Source organism: Stylophora pistillata, chromosome 6 (assembly GCF_964205215.1).
Source record: "Stylophora pistillata chromosome 6, jaStyPist1.2, whole genome shotgun sequence".
NCBI classification, from domain to species: Eukaryota; Metazoa; Cnidaria; class Anthozoa; order Scleractinia; family Pocilloporidae; genus Stylophora; species Stylophora pistillata.
In genome coordinates, this window is record NC_142524.1 from 24,458,497 (window position 1) to 24,482,617 (window position 24,121).

At 39.3% G+C, this 24,121-nt stretch overlaps 2 protein-coding genes, 2 long non-coding RNA genes and 1 pseudogene across 8 annotated transcripts; 2 read left to right on the forward strand and 3 right to left on the reverse strand.

Annotated features, from left to right (window-relative positions):
- Positions 1-80: 80 nt before the first annotated feature.
- LOC148728936 (uncharacterized) lies at positions 81-2,801 on the reverse strand. 2 transcript variants are annotated; one of them, XM_088725495.1, is made up of 3 exons: positions 2,483-2,801; positions 1,173-1,241; positions 81-740 (listed from the first exon to the last, which is right to left on the reverse strand). In XM_088725495.1, the coding sequence occupies exons 1-3, from the start codon at positions 2,670-2,672 to the stop codon at positions 637-639; spliced, it is 363 nt and encodes a 120-aa protein (XP_088581621.1). In that variant the 5' UTR covers positions 2,673-2,801; the 3' UTR covers positions 81-636. The 2 variants fall into 2 exon arrangements, with proteins under 2 accessions (XP_088581621.1, XP_088581622.1); XM_088725496.1 differs by having other exon boundaries at positions 1,173-1,236; positions 2,477-2,801.
- A 3,035-nt stretch (positions 2,802-5,836) lies between these two features.
- On the reverse strand, positions 5,837-10,330 carry LOC148728937 (uncharacterized). 3 transcript variants are annotated; one of them, XM_088725372.1, is made up of 4 exons: positions 10,191-10,330; positions 8,581-8,704; positions 7,849-7,928; positions 5,837-6,786 (listed from the first exon to the last, which is right to left on the reverse strand). In XM_088725372.1, exons 2-4 carry the CDS (start codon positions 8,645-8,647, stop codon positions 6,073-6,075), a joined length of 861 nt encoding a protein of 286 aa, XP_088581498.1. In that variant the 5' UTR covers positions 8,648-8,704; positions 10,191-10,330; the 3' UTR covers positions 5,837-6,072. The 3 variants fall into 3 exon arrangements, with proteins under 3 accessions (XP_088581498.1, XP_088581499.1, XP_088581497.1); XM_088725373.1 differs by having other exon boundaries at positions 7,849-7,925; positions 8,581-8,663; positions 10,191-10,317; XM_088725371.1 differs by having other exon boundaries at positions 8,581-8,663; positions 10,191-10,317.
- On the forward strand, positions 10,310-12,426 carry LOC148728938 (uncharacterized). The gene is made up of 2 exons (XR_015988834.1): positions 10,310-10,555; positions 11,764-12,426. It is a non-coding gene; the product is annotated as an uncharacterized LOC148728938 (long non-coding RNA).
- LOC148728939 (uncharacterized) lies at positions 12,233-18,254 on the reverse strand (annotated as a pseudogene). The gene is made up of 8 exons (XR_015988803.1): positions 18,023-18,254; positions 17,578-17,640; positions 16,905-17,042; positions 16,094-16,219; positions 14,679-14,941; positions 13,991-14,240; positions 12,638-13,609; positions 12,233-12,575 (listed from the first exon to the last, which is right to left on the reverse strand). The product of XR_015988803.1 is annotated as an uncharacterized LOC148728939 (transcript).
- A 3,577-nt stretch (positions 18,255-21,831) lies between these two features.
- On the forward strand, positions 21,832-23,074 carry LOC148728940 (uncharacterized). Its single transcript, XR_015988814.1, has 2 exons — positions 21,832-22,027; positions 22,892-23,074. It is a non-coding gene; the product is annotated as an uncharacterized LOC148728940 (long non-coding RNA).
- Positions 23,075-24,121: the final 1,047 nt, after the last annotated feature.

A 24,121-nucleotide genomic window follows, 5' to 3' on the forward strand; every position in this document is an offset into this window, starting at 1 on the left:
AGAACACCCGTGGTTTAATCAGGTAAAAATACTCCATGCTCCCCTTAAGGAGAAGAAGTATACTCAACGAAGTAATAATATTTTGTGACTTTCACCTATTTATTTTCAGCAAATTTATTAAAATGCTATCAAAAAGTAAAAGGGGTATATTCGGTGGAAAACGCAGAATTTTAGAAGCTCCCATCTCAACGAGCTTAACGTTAGCAAGGTTTAATTCAATTCTTTCTCGCATTCAAAGAGATGCAGTAAAGTGATTCTCGTCCACCCAAAATGGGGCTTTTTGAAAAGTGCTTCTATGACTTAAACAGTTTCTGCAAGGAAAATTTCGTATTAGTCAGCTTTTACAGTGAGCACAGTGATTGAAAATTGGGCCTTGTACGAGTCTATCGTAAGGCGTCCAAGAATTAACTGGAATTTGAAGTCGAATAAATCCTCCTTCTGTGATGAACGTCCTCATTTCGCTCTATGGCTCGACACCACGAAGACGAAGGCTTGCAATTTATTTCTGTCGCTAACATGTTTCTATACTCTGATAAGCGATAGCGGCTGGGTTTACTGGTCGCTCGACGTAAAACTGTCGAACTAAGCAGACAAGTTCTCCATAGTTCCCTTCCTCTTTTTCAAGTGAATCTGACGCTATACCTTCCAAATGTTCTTTGTTTTCGGTAGCCACATCAATATTCTTGTCTTTAATATTCTCATCACGCCCGTTTTGTGTTGAATGTGTGTTTTCTTTTTCCCTGAAAAAAAAAAAAAAAAGAAAGAAAAGACTTCCAATGGTTTTCAGCTGTTAGCCTGTGTATGCAAAACGAGGGGTTGAAGTCGCGATCGTCGCTATCGCCTCTCTATCAATGTTGTGCTATTTGAAAATACCAAGGCGAAAGAGCGTGCCGTTGAATTTTATTTACAATCGTAATACTGATTTGGTATTCACAAGACTGAGGCATGGCTGGAAAGAATTGGACGATGGCTCCCATAAAGAATGATTTCGAAACGGAATAAGCGAAGAATATTTTCAGGATGCAGCCTTAACCACGACATACTGTAGTGACTAAGCTACCTGGAAGGCCTCTAGAGATTGGAGAATTTCTCAGATGAAGGACAAGCAATCCAGTAAGGGCGAGAATATTCCATTCCATTTTAAGTAAATTGAACAAACATTGTAAACCTACGTTTTCCGTCTGCTGCAAAGGGACGCTCTGTGTAAATTTGCTTGATAGATATACTTGCCTTCATAATATCTGAAATTAAAAGCACATAGAGCTTGATGTTTGCTGCAGTTACTTTCCATTCGCTGTTTGTTAATACGTGCAAAGCTTGCGAACTACATAATTCCAGTTCGTTCGTTCGTTCGTTCGTTCGTTCGTTCCAGTTCGAATTGACATGTAATCAAACCCATCTGCTATTCCACTGGGATATCTAAGCCTGAAGACTGCAAGCATTTTGATAAGTAGTGGTCCATTAAAAGGAAACTTAACTGCGATTAAAGCTGACTGGATTTCAGTATGCCTAATGTTTCCCTAGGATGGACTTCGACACTCAGATAATATTTCTCAGAGCCTCGGCAGGCTTCCTATACGGTACAGAAGCCCATGTGAGATAAAAAAAAAAAAAAAAAACAGACCGCTACTTCGACCAGATGGGAATAAGAATTGTATGAGAATAAGCTTCACGTCGAGTTGCTATCGAGTTAGGAAAAAAACAACAACAAATCATGATAAAAATATCAAAAAGATTTTTTGAGATTAGGGCGGCTTCTCTGAGGAAAGTCGAGTACTTCTGATACTGCGAGATGGTAAGGTCTAGAACTGCAGTATTGCTCAAGGATTGAATTCAAGTCCGTTCATAAATATTCACAAAACAACTAAGGTTATAGTTAGCAAATAGATAACTGGCAAACTTAACGACAGCAAACAGAAGATCTTAGGAAAACAAGAATCGAAAGTCCAGGCTAATGTTCGAGCGATTACATTTCGCGATTCCATGATTCGCATTGTGCGGAAATTTGACATTTAAAAACAGACTTGATAAATTTCACAAGATATTAAAATAACATGTAAAATACCATATTGAAATAGGTAACATTATACTCCAACATCAAGTTTTCATTTTCGTTTTTACTTTTTTTTGAGGTGTATCAACAGACTCAAGCAATATTTATTTTACAGTCTCAGACTGGCAGTTGTCAAGTTTCAGCTCGTTTTTTTTAAAAATTATCACCTGATCAAACACCCGTAATGTCTGCTTTTTACACAACTATTTTCGTTTGTATCCTAAAGCTAATTCATACCCTACGCATTTACATGTAAAACTGATTTTCATTTAAAGAACAATCCTGGAGAAAAGACAATGGAGGAGAATTTGCAACACGACAGGTGGAATTCTCATCTAAAATGGCTAGACACACGATTCTGGTTCAAAGAATTCGACAGCTTTCTCGCGCGGAATAGCTGACGGAAACTGTAAAGATAAGAACGGTTACCTTTTAAAGATGGCGATTCAGTGGAGCGTGGAGTGTTCGGTGTCAATGGAGGAGCCTTATCTGTGTTATCCTGTGGTGATCTTTCACGGCTAGAATTTCCATTCTCGGCATCACAGTCGATATCTATCAATTTATTCTCATACGCCGCTTGCACAGTTCCTCTATTTTCAACTGGGCTTCGTTCGGCCATGGTAGCCGCTACAAATAATTCCAACACTGCTCAAGCTGGACAGCGGAAAAGAAAATTCTACGGAATATGTTTCAGTAATATTCCAAATAATTATGCGGTGATCCAAAAGTTTTGCCAGAACCCACTCGATCTTTTATCTCAAAATTCATTCAGGCGTTTGTAGTGGAGCCACAACATTCATTTTCATTGGTTTAAATGAAACTGTCGTACTATGAATTATTGAAAAAACGACATGTGTTGAAAATTTCAGTCTCTAAATTTGACATTTTTATTGTCGTGTAATCGCAAAACACATCACCCTCGATGCTTCGGCTCTCGGAGAAGTGCCCTTGATATGAACTGAAACGAACACCGTGGTTGTAGTTTCCCTCGAAGTAGTCAGGCAAACACTTATTCGAAGATGTTTAAAACGTCCATTGATAGTTGTAAGTAACATGATTTAAAACAAAAAATTTGAAAACACTTGAAATACATTTTCAACCAAACCGTCTTCAGTTCAAATTTATGCCTCGTAAATGGATTGGATTTGGAGAGACACCTCATTTTTATCAATAGATATCCTTAACTGAGAGCGCAACCTGAAATGATCTTGGACTTTAAAATTATCTGATGTCTCGCTACGTTTTTAATACGCCAAATTTTCATCCGTGTAATGAATTTTTTTAACCAAGACGCTAAGGCCATGGAAACAAACGGCTTCCACAAATATTCAAACAATTAATATCAATTTAATTGTAGAATAAAACAAGGGAGAGGGAAGAAATAAGAATCCAAATAAAGAAAAATAATTCAGAAAGACATATATATTGAGAGGAAATTCGTTCTCTTATTGGAAACTTTTACTGCTGGGTACGCAAATGGCTACCATCATTGAGGGAACTTGGTACAGAATCGACAGTTAGCCTTGTGAGTGAAAGAGGTTGAAGTGTGACATGTGGTCAAATGTCAGGCATGCGCAACTGAACCAATTTTGGCCAGCAGGAGACCAATTTCCCGCGAAAAATATGTAAGGAAAAATAAACAAACAGCTAGGATACAAAATATACGAAAAGTAAAATATTTAGACATTCGTAGCAAAATAAAGCAAGCAAAGCAGTTAAAAGAGAGGACGTAAGAATTTTCTATTTCAGACTTTATCCGATTACCAAAATATTATGTTGGTTTACCATTCTGTCTAGAACGTAGCCAAAAAAAAAAAGGTGTGCGTGTTTTAGAAAAGTGGACTTATTAGCTATAGAGTGGTTGTTTCAATTTTAACTCGTTCATTACAGCTTGGTTCTGAGGAGTACCTGGAGGTTCCGCCCCTAGTTCAAGGTAATCTCTACCAGTTGATCCCCTTTATGAGCAAATCGTCTCATCACATGTAATAGGTTTTCTCTCAATACCTAATCCCTTGAACTTGAATTGAACTTTATTTTTATTTAGACACGGTAAATCTATCAGATAAAATAATAATAGTATTACAATCTATTATTACAGTTACAATCTATTTTAATCTAGATAAACATGATCTAAAATTTAAAAGTGAAATAGAAAAAAATAAAGAAATTCTGCTTTACATGCCGTGTGTGAAGCAGAATTTCTTTATTTTTTTCTATTTCACTTTTAAAGTTTAGATTATGTTTATATAGATTAAAATGGATTGTAACTGTAATAATAGATTGTAATAATATTATTATTTTATCTGATAGATTTACCGTGTCTAAATAAAAATAAAGTTCAAGTTCAAGTTTAAGGGATTAGGTACTGAGAAATCCCCCATCAAATACGATGAAATAGTTTTTGATGTTTCCCGCATTTTTTCTCTTTAAAATTGCTTATCTCCATGCCGATAGACCAAGGTTTGTTTAGGACGTCTTTCTGGTCAACATTTCCTTCCTGATACCCCCTGAGAGTTCACGGCCAAAGATTTCTCTAATCATCTCAATGTCTTTTATGACTTAAGCCGTAGATAACACTGTCTACTACCGGACACTTTTAGTAAATTTTGCTCCCCGAAAAAATGTCTCTGAGTGATCACTGAAAAGAAAAAAAAGAGGCTCCCATGTTAGGACTTAGAGTCCTTTAGCCTGGAATCTCTGCTTGATCCTTGGTACTGTCTTGTTATGTTACGTCCTTAGTTGTTGTGAACAGCATATATTATGAGTAAAATTGTAAAGACTTCCTAAGTATTTAATTTTCAGACTTTCAAGTACACTACAATAATATAAATTGAACTTAGAAATTCTCTGAGAGCCTTAATAAACTTCCCTAAACACGTTCGTTCAAAAACCTTATCTTCTTCGCGAACTTCGCGCTCCGCAAACTGTCTCATAATTAAAAGGGATAGTTGTCACTAAACATTAATAGTCCAGAATACACGATATATTTCTAATAGTCACGCGCAGCCGAATTTTTTCAATAGCGCCTGCACCAACGAGGCGCCCTCAAAAGTAACGCGGTATACGCAAAAAAACACAATAGATACGACAAAAATATTTATAACTCTTAAGCGTGAAATGGGAAACAACTCGCCTCCTTCACCCCTAGCTAACCTTAAAAAAATATTTTCTCTATCTCTTGATGCGCCTTTCTTTACATGTAGGTGTGGACTGTTGGAGCTTTAGTAAGAGGCAGGTGAAACAAAACTTCCCTTTGTTGTTTAAATGCGCGATCATCCACTTAACCTTGAAAAGGAGAACTTGGTTCTTTGTGCTTTAGGAAAGATCAGTCATAAACTGACGTCAGGGATTGTGTGTAACGATAGACTAAAACCTCGTTCACTTGTAGGCCAAAACTGAAAAACCCCACCCTGACAAGGAGAGCAGTTGTGGGGCTGTCAAATGCAAATTGGAATTAATCGGCAAGGATGCTCAGATTGTGATATATTTAATAAGCTGTGAAACTGGTTTGACCCTGAAGTAACTGGGACTAAGTTTGGAGTCTCTGGTGGAAGTTAAGTCCTTATTTCTCCGCATGGAAATATTATTTTCAAGTTTGGTTAGATTCTTGAATATTCTCTTAAACGAAGTTATCTCTACTGCAATATCTTACACGCCTTTCTCTTTTAGGAAGTGGTTGAAACTGACCATTTGATTGAGGATTTGGGATTAAAGAAAAATCAAGTATGAAAAAACATAGGTTAAGATAATGAAAAAAATTTAGATTTTTCTTGACTAACAGACTTGTTGCTATTTGTTTTATATTTTATTTCTTGAATTAGACTTCACAAACTGAGATACTGATCAAGATATTACATCTAAAAAGGACCTCAAAGCCATTCCAGGAAATTTGTGAATGAAACATTAGATCTGACACTCCCAAATGACGAATCAGTAAAGAATAGTTAATCTATTTCCGGCAGACACTTTTTAATTATGTTACAGGAAACTTTTAACAATCAGGCGAAGATGTTGGTGATTCAATTTCCTTTTCCTTTGTGTTTTTTGGATTGATGTTTTTTTCCCTCGTAGTCCTTGTGCTCTCTGTGCTGGCTTTTCTCTGACTTATGACCTTTGTCATATGTGGCAGATGCTGTAGGATACGGTGCAGGAACAGGAGCAGGTGCTGGATAAGGAGCTGCTGCTGGAGCTGGATATAGGGACGATGCTGGTGCTGGTGCTGGATAAGGGACCGGGGCTGGGAATGGTGAAGGCACTGGAGAAAGAGCTGGAGCGGGCACTGGAGAAGGACCTGGAGCGGGCACTGGAGAAGGAGCTGGAGCGGGCACTGGAGAAGGAGCTGGAGCGGGCACTGGAGAAGGTTCTAGGGAGGGCACTGGGGAGCGCACTGGTGAAGGCACTGGGGAAGGCACTGGGGAAGGCACTGGGGAAGGCACTGGGGAAGGCACTGGGGAAGGTACTGGGGAGGGCACTGGGGAGGGCACTGGGGAGGGCACTGGGGAGCGCACTGGGGAGGGCACTGGGGAGGGCACTGGGGAGGGCACTGGGGAGGGCACTGGGCAGGGCACTGGGGAGGGCACTGGGGAGGGCACTGGGGAGGGCACTGGGGAGGGCACTGGGGAGGGCACTGGGGAGGGCACTGGGGAGGGCACTGGGGAGGGCACTGGGGAGGGCACTGGGGAAGGCACTGGGGCGAGTACTGGCGACGGTGTAGGAGTAGGCACTGGACCCGGCTGCAACAAAGATCCATGTTAACTATATCATCACTGCAAAGTGGAGGAAAGAGTTCCTCAAAGGAAAGCTCCTTGTTGAACTTATCACTGATTTTCACTGGGCTGGACGTTGCATACGTTTAGATACGTTCAAGCACATTCAAAATGCGCTTTCCCATTTTGATTCAATTGTGTCGAAGGCACAGCCAATTTATAATTGGAAAATTGAAGCGCAATGATTTTTAAAAACACAATTATATCAATGGGAAAGGAATTTGCATGAACATGGAAAAGGAAAAAGGCTTGGATTTAAATGTCGGCCTAGGCTTTTTGAAGTTCATGTTATGATTTAGCCAATTAGAATGCTTTTTACAGGAAACGAGGCACATCAGATAGAGACCATTCAAAAGGCCTCTTTGACAACATGTGACAGTTCAAACCTCGTTATACTCTGCCAATATAGATTTCGAAGTAACATCATAAAAGGTATGTAGCCTTTACTTATTTCTAATTTAGCCAACAGCCCACATTTATGCAGCAGTTAATTACCAAAAGCAGCAAAGAATTCCTCAAATCCGTTCCCCCAGACGGTTAACCCAAAAATAAGCGAAAGTATTAAAAGACCGACTGTTTTAACTTGAAACTAAATAGAACACTTCCAGTAAACAAGTTGAGATATTGTTGTCTCGTACTCGTTCTTGATTGGCTGGTTTTTAACATGTTGGAATTTATTGTTTCAGTCCTGGGGCCTGTTTCTCGAAAGTCCAGGTAACCTTAACGGACCCGTAGAGCTGTTCTGATTTCATTCAAGATGGGAATTTCAAAAGTTTTGAAAATGATACAATAAAACTATCAACTTAAGAACAAAAAGGACTGGTGCGGGTGCCAGAACCTGTTTCCTATCCTTTAAATTTTGATTTTAAAACATGGCTTCGGGCCCCTTGAGTTACCGGAACTTTCGAGAAACCGGCCCCTGCCCTCTTATGAGTCTTATCGTTTCCGTGCACTGCCCCTTCCGCCCTCTTTTCCCCTCCCAGGTTTAGTAGATCCACCACAAAATTCTTCATCTCCCTCATTCAGTACCTCTCCGCTTCCGGAATCACTTCCAGATCCAGAACCTGGCTGATCACCAGAAGTAAATGCACTTCTTTGTTCCTCAGCTCCTAGGTGTGATATTTGTTTCGGAAAAAAACACAAATTGACCTAGTTTCAGCTTTTCCCGGTCTAACGTGAATTCTACATGTTGTAATTATACTCTACGTTAATTAGACAAATACTGTAAGGAAGTCTATATTGCATGACCAAAGCAAAGATTTCAAATTTTGTCATCGGAATCAGTCGAGTCACGTTTCATTTAGGCCATTAACTCACGATAAAGATTTTCTTCACACCATCCTTAATTTGTACCGTTTAAAATACTAAAGGGGATTGTCGAAACACGCTGCGAAGCCCAATGCCTATTCCACTAAAGGAAACTCTACCTAACCACCTTGATTCGAACAGAATATTTAAGAAACAGGCAATTTATTTGGTCCTATACTAAGAAATATCGACGTTTATTTCATTTTCAAGTTACGGTTCTTGATAGCTGGACTGTTTCAAACTCACATATTCATTCCACGCCGATTAGAATGTCAGCGAACGTTCATGTCCTTAATTAGAAGAATTGTTCAGCTCAGCTTGATAACAAGCAGTCTGACATCTTAGGCTCACGTAAGCGCTACGTCATGGTGGAGCAAAAAGGATCTCTTAAACTTTGATATTAAAATCGATTGATTCGACAAAGTTGCTTGATCGCAGAGAATCGATACTTACCAGTGACAGAAGAGGCGGCTGCAAAGCCTATTATAATAAAAGAGCACCAACCAAGACTGAGCTTCATTTTCTAACAGAGGCCACTATGTAAAAACAAAGTAAGTATAAAATATATGACAGAAATCTGAAAAAAAAAAGAACTGTTATCGTCATGTAATGACTACAACTTCGACTTGAGAGCTGTTGCCGAGGCCGATTGTTCTGTTCGTTTACAGATTAATCATAACAACGGTAACAACGGGTTTTAGGGCAAGGCTCAGGTCATCTGTTCAACTGAGGGTGAGACATATTACATAAACCGAGACCTTGCTGGTTCTCGCTATCAAAACTCAATCATTTTTCTCCTTGTTTTCCGAAACATGAAGGAAAATACTTGTTTTTGGTAGGATTTAACCAAACCAGTGCCAACTAGAGTTGGGTGCTTTCTTGCAGCCGATCAGAATTGGATGGTGACATATTTGCACTATAGTTAGTCACTGAAAATTAATAAGCCGCATCCTTAGATGTCCTCAAGAGGTGAATGTGGTTTGACTGAGGAATGGGCAAATGCGTGCTTCAAACTCGCTTAAGGAAATTTGACACAACAGTTCCAACCACCTAAGCCTGTATTCCATGAATGGGTAGATTATCCGCAGCTAGAGAATACCATCCTTACCGAAAATTATCCGTAGGATGGTTACTTTTACAGATTCTTTTGAGATAACCCTGAATTGGTGCGATCCAACAATTGAACTTAAGACGAACAACTTCAGAGGTGAGGCATCCACTCTGTGAGGGATTTAATCAATAACTGCATATAGAGCAAATTTGAAATACTATTTTTCATCGTAATCCTGGTCAGAAAGACTTCCTTAAGTCAACGTTAACACCCGCCGCAGGTAAAAAGCTGCGACAATGAAACAAAGCAAAACAACTACCGGTTGGGGCGGGAGGGGGAGTGGGAATAAAATCAAGTACATTTGACTAGGCTTGTATCGGTAGTTGTCCATCATCTAAACAAAGGTCGCTAAAGAATTGATGAAAGTGCCAATTCAATTCTAAAGAAACTTTTTTTGCTGGGTCAGTGAATAGGTAAAACCCTAAGCTAGATATACACGTGGGTTTCATAAGGATACATAGATGATTCTCACAAATAAATAATGGTGAGGTTTTGAACGTTAGCGCTTTCCTCTTTCTAAGGCATCGCATCTTTTCTTGATTTCGCTGCGGTGGTTGACTTATCTCATGACTCCACGTTGAAGTTCAATAAACTGTTCCAGAATTGTGTCTACATGTGAACAATTGTACTCTTTGCATAAACAATTTGGAGCGCAAAGCGATACCACAAAAACATTGAATTTACACCAAAGATTGTGAGTCTTTCACAATCGAATGAAATCAAAGAGTTCATCTGTTTTGTCTTCCATTGATTGGTAAATAAAATGTAAGGTTATGTACTGAAATCAATAAAGACAGCATTCTTTTTAAGTACAACCACACTGATCAACTGTAACAAAGAAAGCCTTCGCGCACAACACATTAATGAGTTGATTGCTTACTGCTTCAAATTCAAGGTTTTTGCGCTCACAACGACACTCAGCCTTTAAATGAAAATTGTTTGTCACCCTTACCTATCTCCGAGCTGTCTTTCCAACTCTCGAATCGTCAAAATATTTCTTGGATGGCAAATTAATTGGTATTAAGGGAATATGACAAATAGTTAGAAAAAATGTCGTGTCTGTCCAAGCACATATAAGACAGTAAATGGCAGGTGTTGGGGGTCTACCAGGATCACTTTTTAATGAGAAACCATTAAATCCTCTTTTCTTATGTCAAAGGCTCGACGAAGCGGTAAGTCAAGATCGTCTAAAAGGCACCTGAATTAACGTTGAACAAAAGCTCTTAATTGAAAACTGTCAAACCTGCATTTCCTCCGAGTAAAGTTGTCACAGATGAAGCAAGTGAATCACAAGACAAAAAGATTTTCCTTGGACAGGTATTTGCCTAAAGTAATCGCAAACGAAAACATTTTTGGCTCATATAATGTCATTTGTCTTGCCCCAGAAAAAAATTGTCCATACGTTGGCTTACATTAAACTTTTTAAGACTGCACTATGCTAATAAAACCATTAATTGACCGGGGGATAGTGGGGAGGGGTTTGCAAAGATTAGCGTCATAAGACCACACGACGAGCAATTCGCGCCGAAGAAGGAGGGGAAGGTCGCCTTCACAATCCTTTTCAAGTGACAAGGAGTATTTGATAATTTTTTTTTGTCCCTAGGATACAAGTTTCTCCAAACTTTAAGTCAATAAGATTCAAACTGGTTTTAGTTGGCATGGATGATTAATTAAGTCCATGAAAAAGTGGCAGCGACATCTTTTTTAGATCAATTTAGTTCCGTGACTTTTCGCCAGGTATCCCTTATCCCTGAGTGGCTATAAGCAAAGCTTTCTACTGTTTTGAATGTCGGAAATTACATTTCTTAAGAACGCAAACATGTCCGACACTATTTACGTGCACATGGCTAAATGCATTTTCAGAATCATTTAGGCAAATCTTAGTACTTTCCAAGAGCCAAATGGTGTGGTTATAATTGGAATAGAATTGCACCCACCTTCCTTATCAATTTACGCCGCAGAAAACGGAATAAGCTCTGAATTAGTTGTCGAGGTCATTGTAATCAGTGGTGTTAGTAACATTTTTTATGGCAGTGTCCTCCTTCTGATTTAATGAATTTATTGAAGGCCAGGTTTTTTTTTTTTTTGTTAAATATAGAGGCAAGACCGATACAACGTAGATAAGTTTTAAAACGGAGCACTATATTTCGGCTGGCCAAACCAGCTAGTGAAGCACCTGAAGAAGGCTGGTTTGGCCAGCCGAAATATAGTCCTCCGTTTTAAAACTTATCCATGTTGTATCGGTCTTGCCTCTATATTCATATTCGTTATTTTGGGCCGATTACATCACCGCTAATCCAACGTACAAGAGTAGGATTATCGTCGACGGTTGCTTGCTGAACATTTCATATTTTTTTTATTGTTGCAGATATAGTACTTTTAATTTTCTCTGGTTTTCTTGAGGATTTTAGAGCCACCCTCCGGAATTCACCTTCTTGCAGTGCAAATATATCTAACTTCTTACGCATTCTAAGTGATTTTCTGGCTTTGGTTTTCAGTCATTGTTTGTTTTGCTTTGGTTTCAGTTCAATCTCTGGCGAGAAAGCGATCAGATACCAAGCCTATGCGGTCACTAACCGGATCAGATCAGAGATCAACTCTCTCCCCAGCCCTCTTTTCTTCAACAAAAGCAAGTTATGAATGGATTGTCATTGAGCTAGGATATGGGATTTTGATATTTCAGATCCTTGCATTTTCCAATTTAACAAGTCTCTGAAATGAATTACAATATAAACCACAATTTTACGGAACAAATGATATTTTATTGAGGTGGCGAGTCTAAAGTGTTTTGATTTTGCTGAATCGAAAAAGTCATCTTAAACTAAGACATGTTTAGCTTGCTGTGCAATTTTATATTTCAATAAGAAACCAGTGCCTCACTTGATACTATATGTCGCTTTAGATTTCTCGATTGTATAACCCCGAGATAAAAAGAAGAAAAATCATCTATGCAAAGCCAACTTTAGCTCTAAGCTCTAATTACAACTATCTAAGTCAAATTAAGTGCGCATGCCTTTTAATTGTTCATATTACGTTTAGTACAAAACATACTTCTCAAATTTACATCTGAACCGTTTAACATTCCTTTCCACTTTTACACTCATCTACAACTTAATTTCCAAAGTTATTAGGCTATATTGGCTAAAAATATAAAAACTCAGTCAGCAATAAATGCAGGCTTATCGATATTGGTACCTTCCAAAATGTTTTATTTGCTAAAAATGCCAAAGTCTAGACTCTTTTCTCCTCCCCAGCAGGGTGGTGTAATGAAGTAATTTTGACTCAAGAATAGTCCAACGGCTTCAAACCTCTATCAAACGTTCATATCTCCCCTTCTTCCTTTCGGGATCAAAACTAAGCTAATAAAAGGAACCAGATGATATGAAACATCACTGAGCATCAGAAAATATCTTGTTATTACTCTTTCAAATTGGATATCTAGGCATGCCTTAACACTCTACTCCCCACTACCAGAGAACGTTTCATCTTTCTCATACTGGGTACCACCGGATGAACTGGACTCAAAGTCATCACTTCCCTGTTTGTGTAATTGACCGCCAGTGTAGATGTTATTTTTTGGAAAGTCGTGTCGGACATTGTCTTCCCGTTTTCTTTCATCTGAGCTGGTCTTATTTTCATCACTTTTATCTTTCTCATATTGGTTACTATCAGATGAGGTGGACTCGAAGTTACCACTTCCCTGATTGTGAAGCTGACCTCCAGCGTGGGTTTTATTTTTTGGAAAGTCGTGTCGGACATTGTCCTCCCGTGTACTTCCATCTGAGCTGGTGTCATTGTCATCAATTTCCTGCGCTAAGTGTTGCCCGCCTCCAGAAATGTCACTTTCTGGAAAAACCTGTTTTACGCCGCCTGCTTGATTACTTTGGGGACTATTATACATCGCAACATGGCGTTCTTCCGACTCCATCCACTCGCCACTTTCGGAAGAAGCCATTTCTTGTCCTTCTGTATTCTCATCATAGTTTTCAAAATTCTCGCCGGAAGTTTTCAATAGGTTTTCGTGTTTTATCCCTTGCCTCACGTCTTTATTACCTAACGAGATCAATTCAAACCTCGGTTCTTGGTCACTTGAAAATTCATCATTCCCTGAAACTATGAAAGGCACTTCTTTTTGTTGACCATTTTCCGCGTCTAAATCTTTGTATTCCTCTTTTTCCTCTTTCCATATTACTTCTTGACCTGATCCATTCTTCCTAGCTGTTAGCCTGTCAGTCTGGTATTCTTCTGTCTTTTTTTGTTTACTATTCCATGTCAGACCGCTGACAGCTAGCTGTGGAAGAAGAGAATCGTACGGTCGTGGAGGAGGAGCAGGAGCAGGAGGTTCGTTCAACTGTTCCTGTTTATTCACACCTGTAAAAATTATACAGCCGAGAATTGTGCTGATTTCCTGATTTTCGTTGAGTTTTCCTAGAGATTTTCGTTTTATTTCGGTTTGGAAAAACGTAAACTTAGGGCTGTAGTTGTGTACTATCGAGAAGGGTTATGAAATAGAATCAAACGAAAATTAAATTCAATCCAAAAATCTTGTCCTCAACCTGGCCGAGGCTCACAATATCATTAACGCGTATTTCAGAAAGTTAATTAGATTTTTTTGTTGCGATCAAACGATGGTGTCCTTTCTCTATGCCTAATAAAGGAACAGTTGATTTTAAACTTCAAAATTGCCTTGCTGAAGAACTGGTTTAGCGGGCGTTCAGTTGAAGAAATGGAATAAAAGCATTAAATTGCTACCTTGCAATACTGTTGACTGATTTATGAACCCTTGTGAACTTGCCAAGTTGGTCAGCACTTGGGATCCGTTGATCTGTCCTCCTTCTAATAAAGTATTGTTAGCTGACTGAGCAGAGCGGTTCCTGTACAGTAGAAACGAAGGTTTGCGTAGCTCTGGGTGAGTCACATACTCATTTTGCTTTTGGGTCAGTTGTAACAGTTTTGAGTTTCACCATTCTTTCTCGAGAACTGACTTCAGGTCTTCAGGAAGCTGAATCAGAAAAACAAAATATAAATAAGGATTTTATTGTACAGAAAAAAGCCTTTCACATGCAAATAGAGATCTCACTCGCAATTGCAGAATTTTCAGTCTGACATATCGTGTTTTAGTGAACGATGATGTGACTGATATGTCTGAGAGCGAGGCGGTTTCCCAAATCCTCTCTCCGCCAAGAGTGCGGGCAGACACCACCAAACTGTCAGAGAATCTTATAGCATTATCCGAGGGGTTACCTCTTAAGGAGTAGCTTTCCGTTAAGGACGAGTGGCAATACAATACAGCACTATTGGACGCTTCATGCCTTGGAAGCTGGGATAAGCTCTGAGATAATGAACCGAAAGGCTTGAAATGCCTTTTCAGTTTTTTTGATAAGGAAAACTCAATGCACTCAGTTTCTCATGACTGACGCTGTCTATATCCAAGTCTTACCGATTCCAGTTCGGAATGAGGACGAATGGCAGCAGATGGCGGCGGTGGTGCAACAAAATCAGTGAAATTTGTGATGTTTACTTGTGAAGTATTCTGAAAGTTGACTGTTATGTAACGTTCCTCCATTGAATTTGCACCCATATAACCGTACTTTTGACAACTATGCGGACATTTTTCAAGCAGGTCTGAATTTTTCTGGCACCAACCAGCTTTGGCCCAGATTGGACAAATGGGTTCAGAGTCGCTCACTTTGTACTCACTTTCTACAGAATCAAGAAATAAAAACGATTGAGCCATTTACTTTGAAATCGCAAAAAACTAACTGGTATGCGATAATTGATACTATGAACCATGAACGAATCAAGATAACGCTTTGATATGGAAGAAGTTCCTTTCCTCGAATTCTTCTAAGAAAGTTGCTTGAATCATCTTCCTTTATTCCTAAGAAGTGCAAACTAACAAAAAATCGTGGCAAACATTAATACCTACTAGTGGCCTAGCATTCCACATGCATGCGTAATAGGTCTAGAAAGCCAACTAGTAATATATAAAGCGAAGAATGTTCCATAGTGCCACACTTCTGGGCCCAGTTGTATAAAGGGTGGATAAATGGTGGCAAAACGTATAGCATAATCCACCGTGTGACGAAGGTTATCCAAACAAAATAAAACCTGGACAACGAGCGAGAACAGCAAAAGGTTTTAATTAGCGATCCGTAAACTACACAATAACACAACAAGATGGCGGGTCCGACGAGCACATGTTTTTTGTCTCTAGACTGTGGGGGACTAAGTTCTATTTTGGTAGAATCCGCTGGCTAACGGGCAGTTGGCAACACACCGGATATATATTTATCCAGTGGATAGCGTTATCCAACCCTCGGACAACCGGGGCCTGGGGCCCGTTTCTCGAAAGTCCCGGTAACGTAACGGGCCCGTAAAGCTGTTCCGTTTTCATTGAAGATGGGGATTTCAAAAGTTTTGAAAATGACAAAATAAAACTACCAGCTAAAGAAACAGAAAGGACTGGTTTGGGAGCCAGACCCTGCTCTCCTATCCTTTAAATTTTGGTTTTAAAACATGGCTTCGGGCTCGTTAAGTTACCGGAACTTTCGAGAAACGGGCCCTGATCCGTATCCCCCAAAATATACACAGTTTGAATCATACATTAAATGAAGATACCTTCTTCTTGTTATGATTGAAATACAGTTCAATTAATCATACTCCTAAAAAAGCGTACGCTTTATATTTTTTTCTGATAGTAGCCTCTATTCGTAATGTTATTTTGAAAAGAATGCTTTATGATTTTGTTTGTGAAAAAAAAAATGTGATTAACTAATTTGATACGATTCCGCTGGGAGCCCCCTATCATCGCGATATTAAAGAAATACTTTTGGATTGTCAAAAGGAACTCACCTGGACCACACATTTCACAGCTCTTCTTGCAGTTCTGAGCCATGTAGTCAGGTCGCGTCGCACATTCATTCTTTGACACCCATTCTGGACAGCGTTGGTCGATGTCTTCACATTTGTCAGTATCTCCTGATACAAATTCTGCAAATTTTCCAAGTTATTGACACCATGAAGAATGCCTCAGAATAATTGATGATTAAACAATCATTCATACCCATGATCTAAGGACACCACTGAAAGTTTTTCCAGCATAATTTGGCATTCTATACGGGGATTACCCCATCAAAAATTTAACGACAACCATTTGGCCATTACATGGTGAATAAAAGGTGTAGACTTGGTAGATTTACTCCCCTTTTTTATAGTATATATTACATTTCATGGTGGAGGTGCACATAGCAACACTTCACCTACGTTCAGACTGTTCATAGACACCCCACTCAAATCAAACTAACGTTTTCCTAAACATTACTTGGAAGGAAGTAAACCAGGTGGCCACTGAACTGTGCAGACGAGGAATTGAGCAGCAAAAAGAACCTTAGCGTGCTGTACATCTCAGAAAATCAATTGGACCGCTGCAGAAGAGTCCAAAAGAGTGCAACCAAGGAGCACATCTATTTGAGAAGTTAAGAGTAAAACAAGTTTGATCTTGGAACTTTCCTCGGCGATGTCAAACGCAGCACACGATATCGCTCTACCACTCTTCTGTCTACATATGGCAAGGAGGAATATCTTATGATATGTGTCATGCCCAGTACTGGTCATTAAACAAATCCAGCAGCGTTATCGTTAAACCATATGATAGATTTATTACCTCTCGCTCTTCTGCAGAACCGGCACCTCCATGGACACCTGTCAATCATGTAATGGTAATTGGACGCGCAGAATCAATTTTTAGCCTCTTTTGAGCACGATTTAACTCTATCATAACACTCCAGCGGATTGATACGAACTATGGGGTAAATAAAAATGGTTTACAGTTTTACTGTCACTACCACATGCAACGATGTGTATACTGACTTGATTTATTTTAGCAAAAAGATCGATAAGCTTTTATGACCAATAAAAAAATAAACAGAAGTGTCTTGAGGACGCATTTTTTTAACGACATGATATTTGCATCTCTCTCTCCTTCTCTCTCTCTCTCTCTCTCTCTCTCTCTCTCTCTCTCTCTCTCTCTCACACCTCTTTTGATGCAATAATGTTGTGATAAAGCGTATTTGTTTACCGCAGAAGACACTATGGTGGGGGAGTTCGAGATGGACAATTGTAAATCAAGAAGCAAAACAAAACAATAGTAACCCCAACAACAAAGGCAGCGATAGAATTCCGAAAACGTAGGTCAAAGTCTGCTTTGGATCAAATCCACGGTCACCGCGAAATTCAAAGACTAGTATCAATTCATGAAGAAAGGTCGTGGGAATCTTTAACTAAGAGAGCCCTATGACACAATTAAGTTAAATTACTGGATGTACAGTATGTCTGACCTCGAGAAACATCTAATGTTATCGGAGCACCTTGTACGGCTTCTCTCGTAAAAAGATGAAATACTGAAACATCCAAACAAACTCTAGATATGACACGGAATGTAATAACGATTTTGAAGAGAAGAAACTCTACTAGAAATGACACTTCTTTCGAAACCAATCTTTTTTATGACGCACGTCCAAATGTTGCAATATATATGTGAGTGTTTTTTCATCAAGGCAGTACATCATGAAATAAACTATGTAATTTAATTTTTGAGATTGCGTATTGGACCAATCCTGCTGACTAATGACTGAAAAATTGAAAACGACCACATTGTAAACTGTGATAGAAATCAGTTCTCAGGTCTTTGTGATTTAGGTGAACATTTGGTTGGACTCCTCTCCAGAACACATCAGTTAATTTAGAAGTGGATCTACCAGAAAACAGTTGTTTACACTGTACCTGAGACAATGACATGTATAATGATAGAGAAGATAGCATTTTTAGTCTTTCGTTCGCATTCAAACATCCCGTTATAAGTTTCGTGGTATCTGAAGAATTAAATCAAAAGGTGTGTAAAGAAAAAAAAGCTAAATTTCTATTTAATTTCCATAGTTAAATCTACGTTCATTAAATTCTCATCGAGGAATTGTATAGAACTATAATTTTTGTTATCAGAGTCATAAAATAAGATTTGAAAGGGTTGTTCTCAATAAATTTGAGAAAAGCACGTATTAGGAGAAATGTTCAGGGGCTGGAAGCCCGTTGTTCAGTTTAGAAAAAAGCCATCTCCCACCCCTAGCCTAATCCTGGGAAAGCCATTGATGAGTGCATATTTCCAATTTTAACAAGATGTAATTTTGATCAATCACTCAATCAAGACTTTATTGTACATGTGACTGCACATGACATTAACAATACTAGCTTACCCTAGATCCACGATCTTTCAGCCACTGAAACTCGTCCTGGATTTCAACGCCGTGCACCTTTAGGTAGCTGGGAACTTTCTTCGGTTTCGGTTCGCCGAATGACCCTCCAAACAGCCTCGAGATAATACTGATTGAAGACAAACCTCGCAAAGCCACGCTAGAGTAAGGGCTGCACGCGGCAAATGTGACGCCCTTGGCCAAACGACTGACTTGCATATTTTGTTACTGAATGGAAACAGAAGTAAAACTCTGTGCTGTGGAATTCCATCTGCTTTGTTTCCCGATCACAGTTGAAATATGCAAAGAAATGATCAATCCATCTGGATATCTCGATGCTTGTCCATTTTAAATCGTGAGCGCGGACCCTAAACCTGTTCAGCGGTTACGGTCATTACGATGGTCGATAGTTACGCTGTGTGGTAGACCTGAAACTTCTCCAGCGGAAATAAGAACGCTCGTTGTGTGACTTTGCTCTGGTGGTGACAGCATAGAAGTCGCCTCAGTTTTCTTTTAATAGGCAAAAAGCCTGATTTTGTTTTCAAGTATTTTTTTTATCCGCTGGCTGTACGACGGTGGTAACTCGCAACCTCTACAAAGTGTACAAAGGGACCGGTCATTCTTTATTGCCTGAACGGGATGTGTGTGTGTGAGTGTGTGTGTGAGTGTGTGTGTGTGTGTGTGGGGGGGTGGGGGGGGGGGGGCGTGGGGGAGGAGAAAGGGATGGGAAGCTTGTGTAACAATAAAATATATCTGATCCACCCTGAAGATCTTTTGTATTTTTATGACCCCCCTTCGATTCATTTGTAGTCAATTTCCTATAGCTTCTCCTCCATGCCTTGTCAGCGACGACTGGCCCCCTCTCCGTTGCACTTGAAAACCATCAGATCCCTCAAAATCGTCTAAACTCCCTCCCCTGGGTAATAAATTAGGACTAATCCCCAACAACATACAAAAGACTGCAAGCATGATAAACATTTCATCGTTTCGTGCAAAAACATTTTGAGCATACCTTGGCGGAAAGTGGAGCTATTGCCTCTATCTCTAACATCTTGGGTCCAGAACAGTTGACTTATGATAAACTGAAAATTAAATGGCGTGTTTCAGTTCCGTGGCGAAGACTAGCTTCGCACTTTGAAGGTGTATGTATTTATCATGGGTTACGTAAACCTTTCTTTGGGGTACAGATGTTGGTCGGATTAGAGCCGTACCGTTTCTCGATGATGATAACACGATTCAGTCCTTAAAGGATGAACTCCCAGCATATCTGGCGATTGTAGGAAACATCCCAGATGATTTTGATGCTCTTGCGGACACCTGGCGATGGTGGAGAAACAAAGCTGCAGAAATACCATCCTGGGCCTCTACTGTCAAGAAAATCGCCATTGTACAGCCATCATTTGCTGCCAATGAGAGGGTGTTTTCGTTGCTGGTAACAAAATGTTGTTACAATTGCTTCATTAGCGCCAGGTAGGCTAAATATTCGAGCTATTGTCATTTATATTCATTGGCGTCTTACGGCCGCCCCTACGCCCTCAACTTAAATACCCAGTGACTAGGGATTGTCAGTTTCTCTTAGAAGAAGTTTTTGCATATACGAACATAGTTTAGATTGTTTTGTAGGGTGGTTTCTTTTTCTTGCTTTACTTTTTACATTTCCGAGTTTTTCATTCCGTTGATGTATCATTCCTATCAATTTTGTTGACGAGGGCATAATAAAGAGGGTCGCATACGGCTCGTTTGAGCGGGGTAGCGAATTAGAATATAAATACTACTGATCACTATTACATCGCATACATGTTGACGTTAAGTTCTTATAGCTTTTTAGACCGAGCTCGTTTTAGATTGACGAGTCTATCAAAGAATTGTTCCTCCGCATTAAAATTTTTTTCCATTTAGGCGTATTTTGAACTTTTCGATTTTTCGGAGAAAAAAAACCGCGATAGAACTTTTTAATATAATTTTCGAAAAAGTTCATTAAAAAAGTCCTTTGGAAAAAATAAAACCAATGACGAAATTTTCCAACCGTCGGAAATTTCGCAACTTTTCTTAAGTCCCACTTGATTATACTTATGTACGCAGGTGGCACTCGGCTAGCTAGATTAAGCTTTGATGTTAAAGAACACATCATAGAGAACTGGTCGAGGTCCAACCCGTCGGTGCCTTTCGATGAGGCCATCACTGAGGGAAGTTGTCGTTTCACTCACTACCAGGATCACCAGAAGTGACCACATTCAAAGTTTCCCTACAGTTGAATAAGTATTTAATAAATAGATTCCTTATTACCGTGGGTCCATTCAGAGAGAGATCACAAGGAAGTAACACATGAGGAGCAGCCGAGTGTGTCAATGATGTTTTTATTAATTCTTACCACTAATTACTTCATGAAATAAAGAAGCGAAAAAGTTGCTGAAGGTGACGTCATCTATGCTTCTATCCTCCAAGACACTCTTTTTCTTCAAATAAGGACGTTCAGGCTGCGATTAACCAAAATTTCAAGAACATAGTTAGAACATATCCTGGCCGAGAGCGTATTTACTTTCCTCTTTCATTTTGTGAGAAGTATAATAAAAGGTAAAAGAAAAGTAACAGTGTGATCTAACAGGACAACTGTTTGTTATACAATTCAAAGTACACGTATATACACATAATAAAGCCTGCCATTCTAGTTAACAAATGGTGAACGCCTTATCGTGTACTATTGAGTTATGGATGCATGCGGGAGGTTGCTAAGCACAAAGAAGCGTAAGAGTTGCACGAGGCGATAGCCGAGTGCGACTCTAGCTTCTTGAGTGCTTAGCAAACCTCCCAAGTGCATCCAATAACTCAATAGTACACGCTATGGCGTTCACCATTTATTTTATAACATGACATTGATACATTGGAACAAGAGTTCCCTTTTATATAACAAATCTTACTTGATCAGAAAAAACAAGGGAGCGCGGAAAATTAGTCTTACATTTGCTCACGTCAGCAGCATGTACCCATGGGCAAAGAGTAGATGCTGAATTAACCAATCAGAGCGCGCGCTTTGCTTTAGTTATGTTATAATTCCTTTTAAGTAGTCGCACGCATGGTGATTAAAACCGCACGGGAAGTATATTAGTGGGGATCCATGGAGCCATAGTAAAAGGGAATATAGCCAGCAAAGTTCCCTTTCATTTAACAATTTCAAAACATAAAAACAATTAGCAACAGATCGCGCGTCAAAGAGTTAAATTAAATTTTATGAATCGTTTGACTTGTACTAAATTCAGAAAGTAATTAACCAAATGATGTCGATAACTGTCAGAACTAAGTAATATAAACCCCCCTTCAAAGCGAACGATCTAGAAGTTCAATCGCGCAATAGGGAAAGGTTACGCTATATTCCACCACGAATAAGATGTCAAAATCCTTGGGTGTCCTGTGCCTCGTGGCTTCAGTGTTAATGATGACTTTTTTTCGGGAAAGTCAAGCTCTCATGCCCATTCCACAGTGTCCGAGGGGTTCGCCAAAATGCCCTTCATATAAGCGCTTTCTACTGAGCCGGGAAGAGAAGGTAACTCAAATATTTACATTCATTTAAGCACTTCAAATTGTCGAAGTGTGGGTAGGACATTTTTTAAATTTCTCTACGACAAAAAAAAAAAAATAAAATGAGCGCATGTGCCTGTAGTAACAACCTGAGCTGAATAGAATTATAATCTTCAGTTAGGACAAGACTGTACAAGGAATAAATCATTTTGGTTTTGGTAATACACCTCAGTCGACTTTCTTTCTTCTTTTCCGGTTTAAAAAACAATCCTAGTTCTCCAAACGTATTCAGAGTAGGGATCGAGGCTTGGATCGGTTTGGTTTAAAAACTAACTGCGATGTCCCTTAATCTGTTACCTTTCGAGATATTCTCCTGTTTCGAGATATTCTCCGTTACCTTTCGAGATATTAACCTGTAATCTTTGAGATATTCTCCTAAACTCTTTGGTGAACAGGTACTGATCGGATGAGTAATAAGAAAGTAGAAAAATATCCACCAAGGTTGTCTATCGGACATCACACCTTATTCTCAGTGATGGCTGACTGAGAAATCTTTAAACAGTAGTTGTTTCTCAAGTTTTCCTTTAAAATGTTTGTACGGGAAATTGGCGCAGCCAGCCAAAATTGATTCATTAGCGCATGCTCGACGTTTTACCGCTGGGTTGCTGTGTTGTGGTCTCGTAAAAAAATTGCCCTCAGAAGCTATAAAAATGGGCGAAATGCAAAATGTTTTAACCATCAGTTAGGAGAATAATACAATTTGGGTGCAAGCTGGCGTCACGCGTCAAATTTGAGTGTACAGAGCGAAAAGAAGTTAAGTTTTTAATTTTTGATTAGTCAGTTCGGTCATTTGAAATAGCACGTTCCGTTTCAAATATCACTGTTTCAGGTAGTTCGTGAACATCAAAGACGCATTTGTGAGGCCGCACGTACTTTAAACTGCGAAAGTGAAGAACTACAGTGAAGATAGCTGGAAGATGACGGACGCCATTAAGGAATACCTGTTTAGTTGGAAGTTTTGTTAAATTAAAAACCCTCTGTCACTTACAATAAAGTGAAATGCTTAGTTTAACCAGCTTGCCGTCTGAACTGAGTTACAAATTTTTAGAAGCGACGCGAGTAACGAGGGAAATGTCACCTGTTTTCTTGTTTGACATAATTACGTACAGCCTAAAAAAAGAACAGAAAGTTACACGTACTTGTAACTCAAAGGTGTGGTAGATGTAAATGTAGTCAAAATCAACAACCGATACGTTGCATTTACGAAGACCACCTCTGGACTTTCCCTACACTGTCGGTGTATGTGGGCTGTTCATTTTGATGAAAGGAAAGCAGAAAATGGCCTTAATCTTGCTCTTGCCATTTAAGTGTTTAAAGCAGAGCTACTTCTCACATGAATGGCAAACTGTGGTTACTGTAACATGTGATGTGCAGAGGCCATTTAGTGAGGTGCAGCACTGTTTTTAGTGGTAAAACTGCATAATCAAGATTAAAAGCAGTTGTCTTCTGATTTCCTGCAATCTATATCTGGGTAGGCAAGACCCCCTCGCCCCTCTTGGTTAGGGATTTTGACATAACGCACAGCCTTACTGCCATCTCCCACCCCTCCCCTAATCCTAGGAAAGCCATTGATGAGTGCCACTATTTCCAACTTTAACAAGATGTAATTTTTGATCAATCAATCAATCAATCAATCAATACTGTATCGTACATGCAGCTACACGCGAGATCAACAATATTAGCTTACCCTCGATTCACGATCTTTCAGTGAATCTTTAACGTTCTCATGCAATAACATTCTGAGCATACCTTAGCGGAAACTGGAGTTATTGCCTCCATTTATAACATTTTGGGTCTAGAACAGTTGACTAATTATAAACTGAAAATGGCGTATTTCAGTTCCGTGGTGTAGACTAGCTTCGCACTTTGAAGGTCTATACTACTGATCGCTATTACATTGCATACGTGTTAACGTTAAGGTCTTATAGCTTTTTAGATTTTTCTCAGTGCCTTTTCCAATATTTATCATGAAATTGCCTCTATAGTATCTACTTAAAATAATATGCTAAACATTTTGTGGACACTTCAGGGATCCTTTCTTCCCAATTTGTTTATGCAG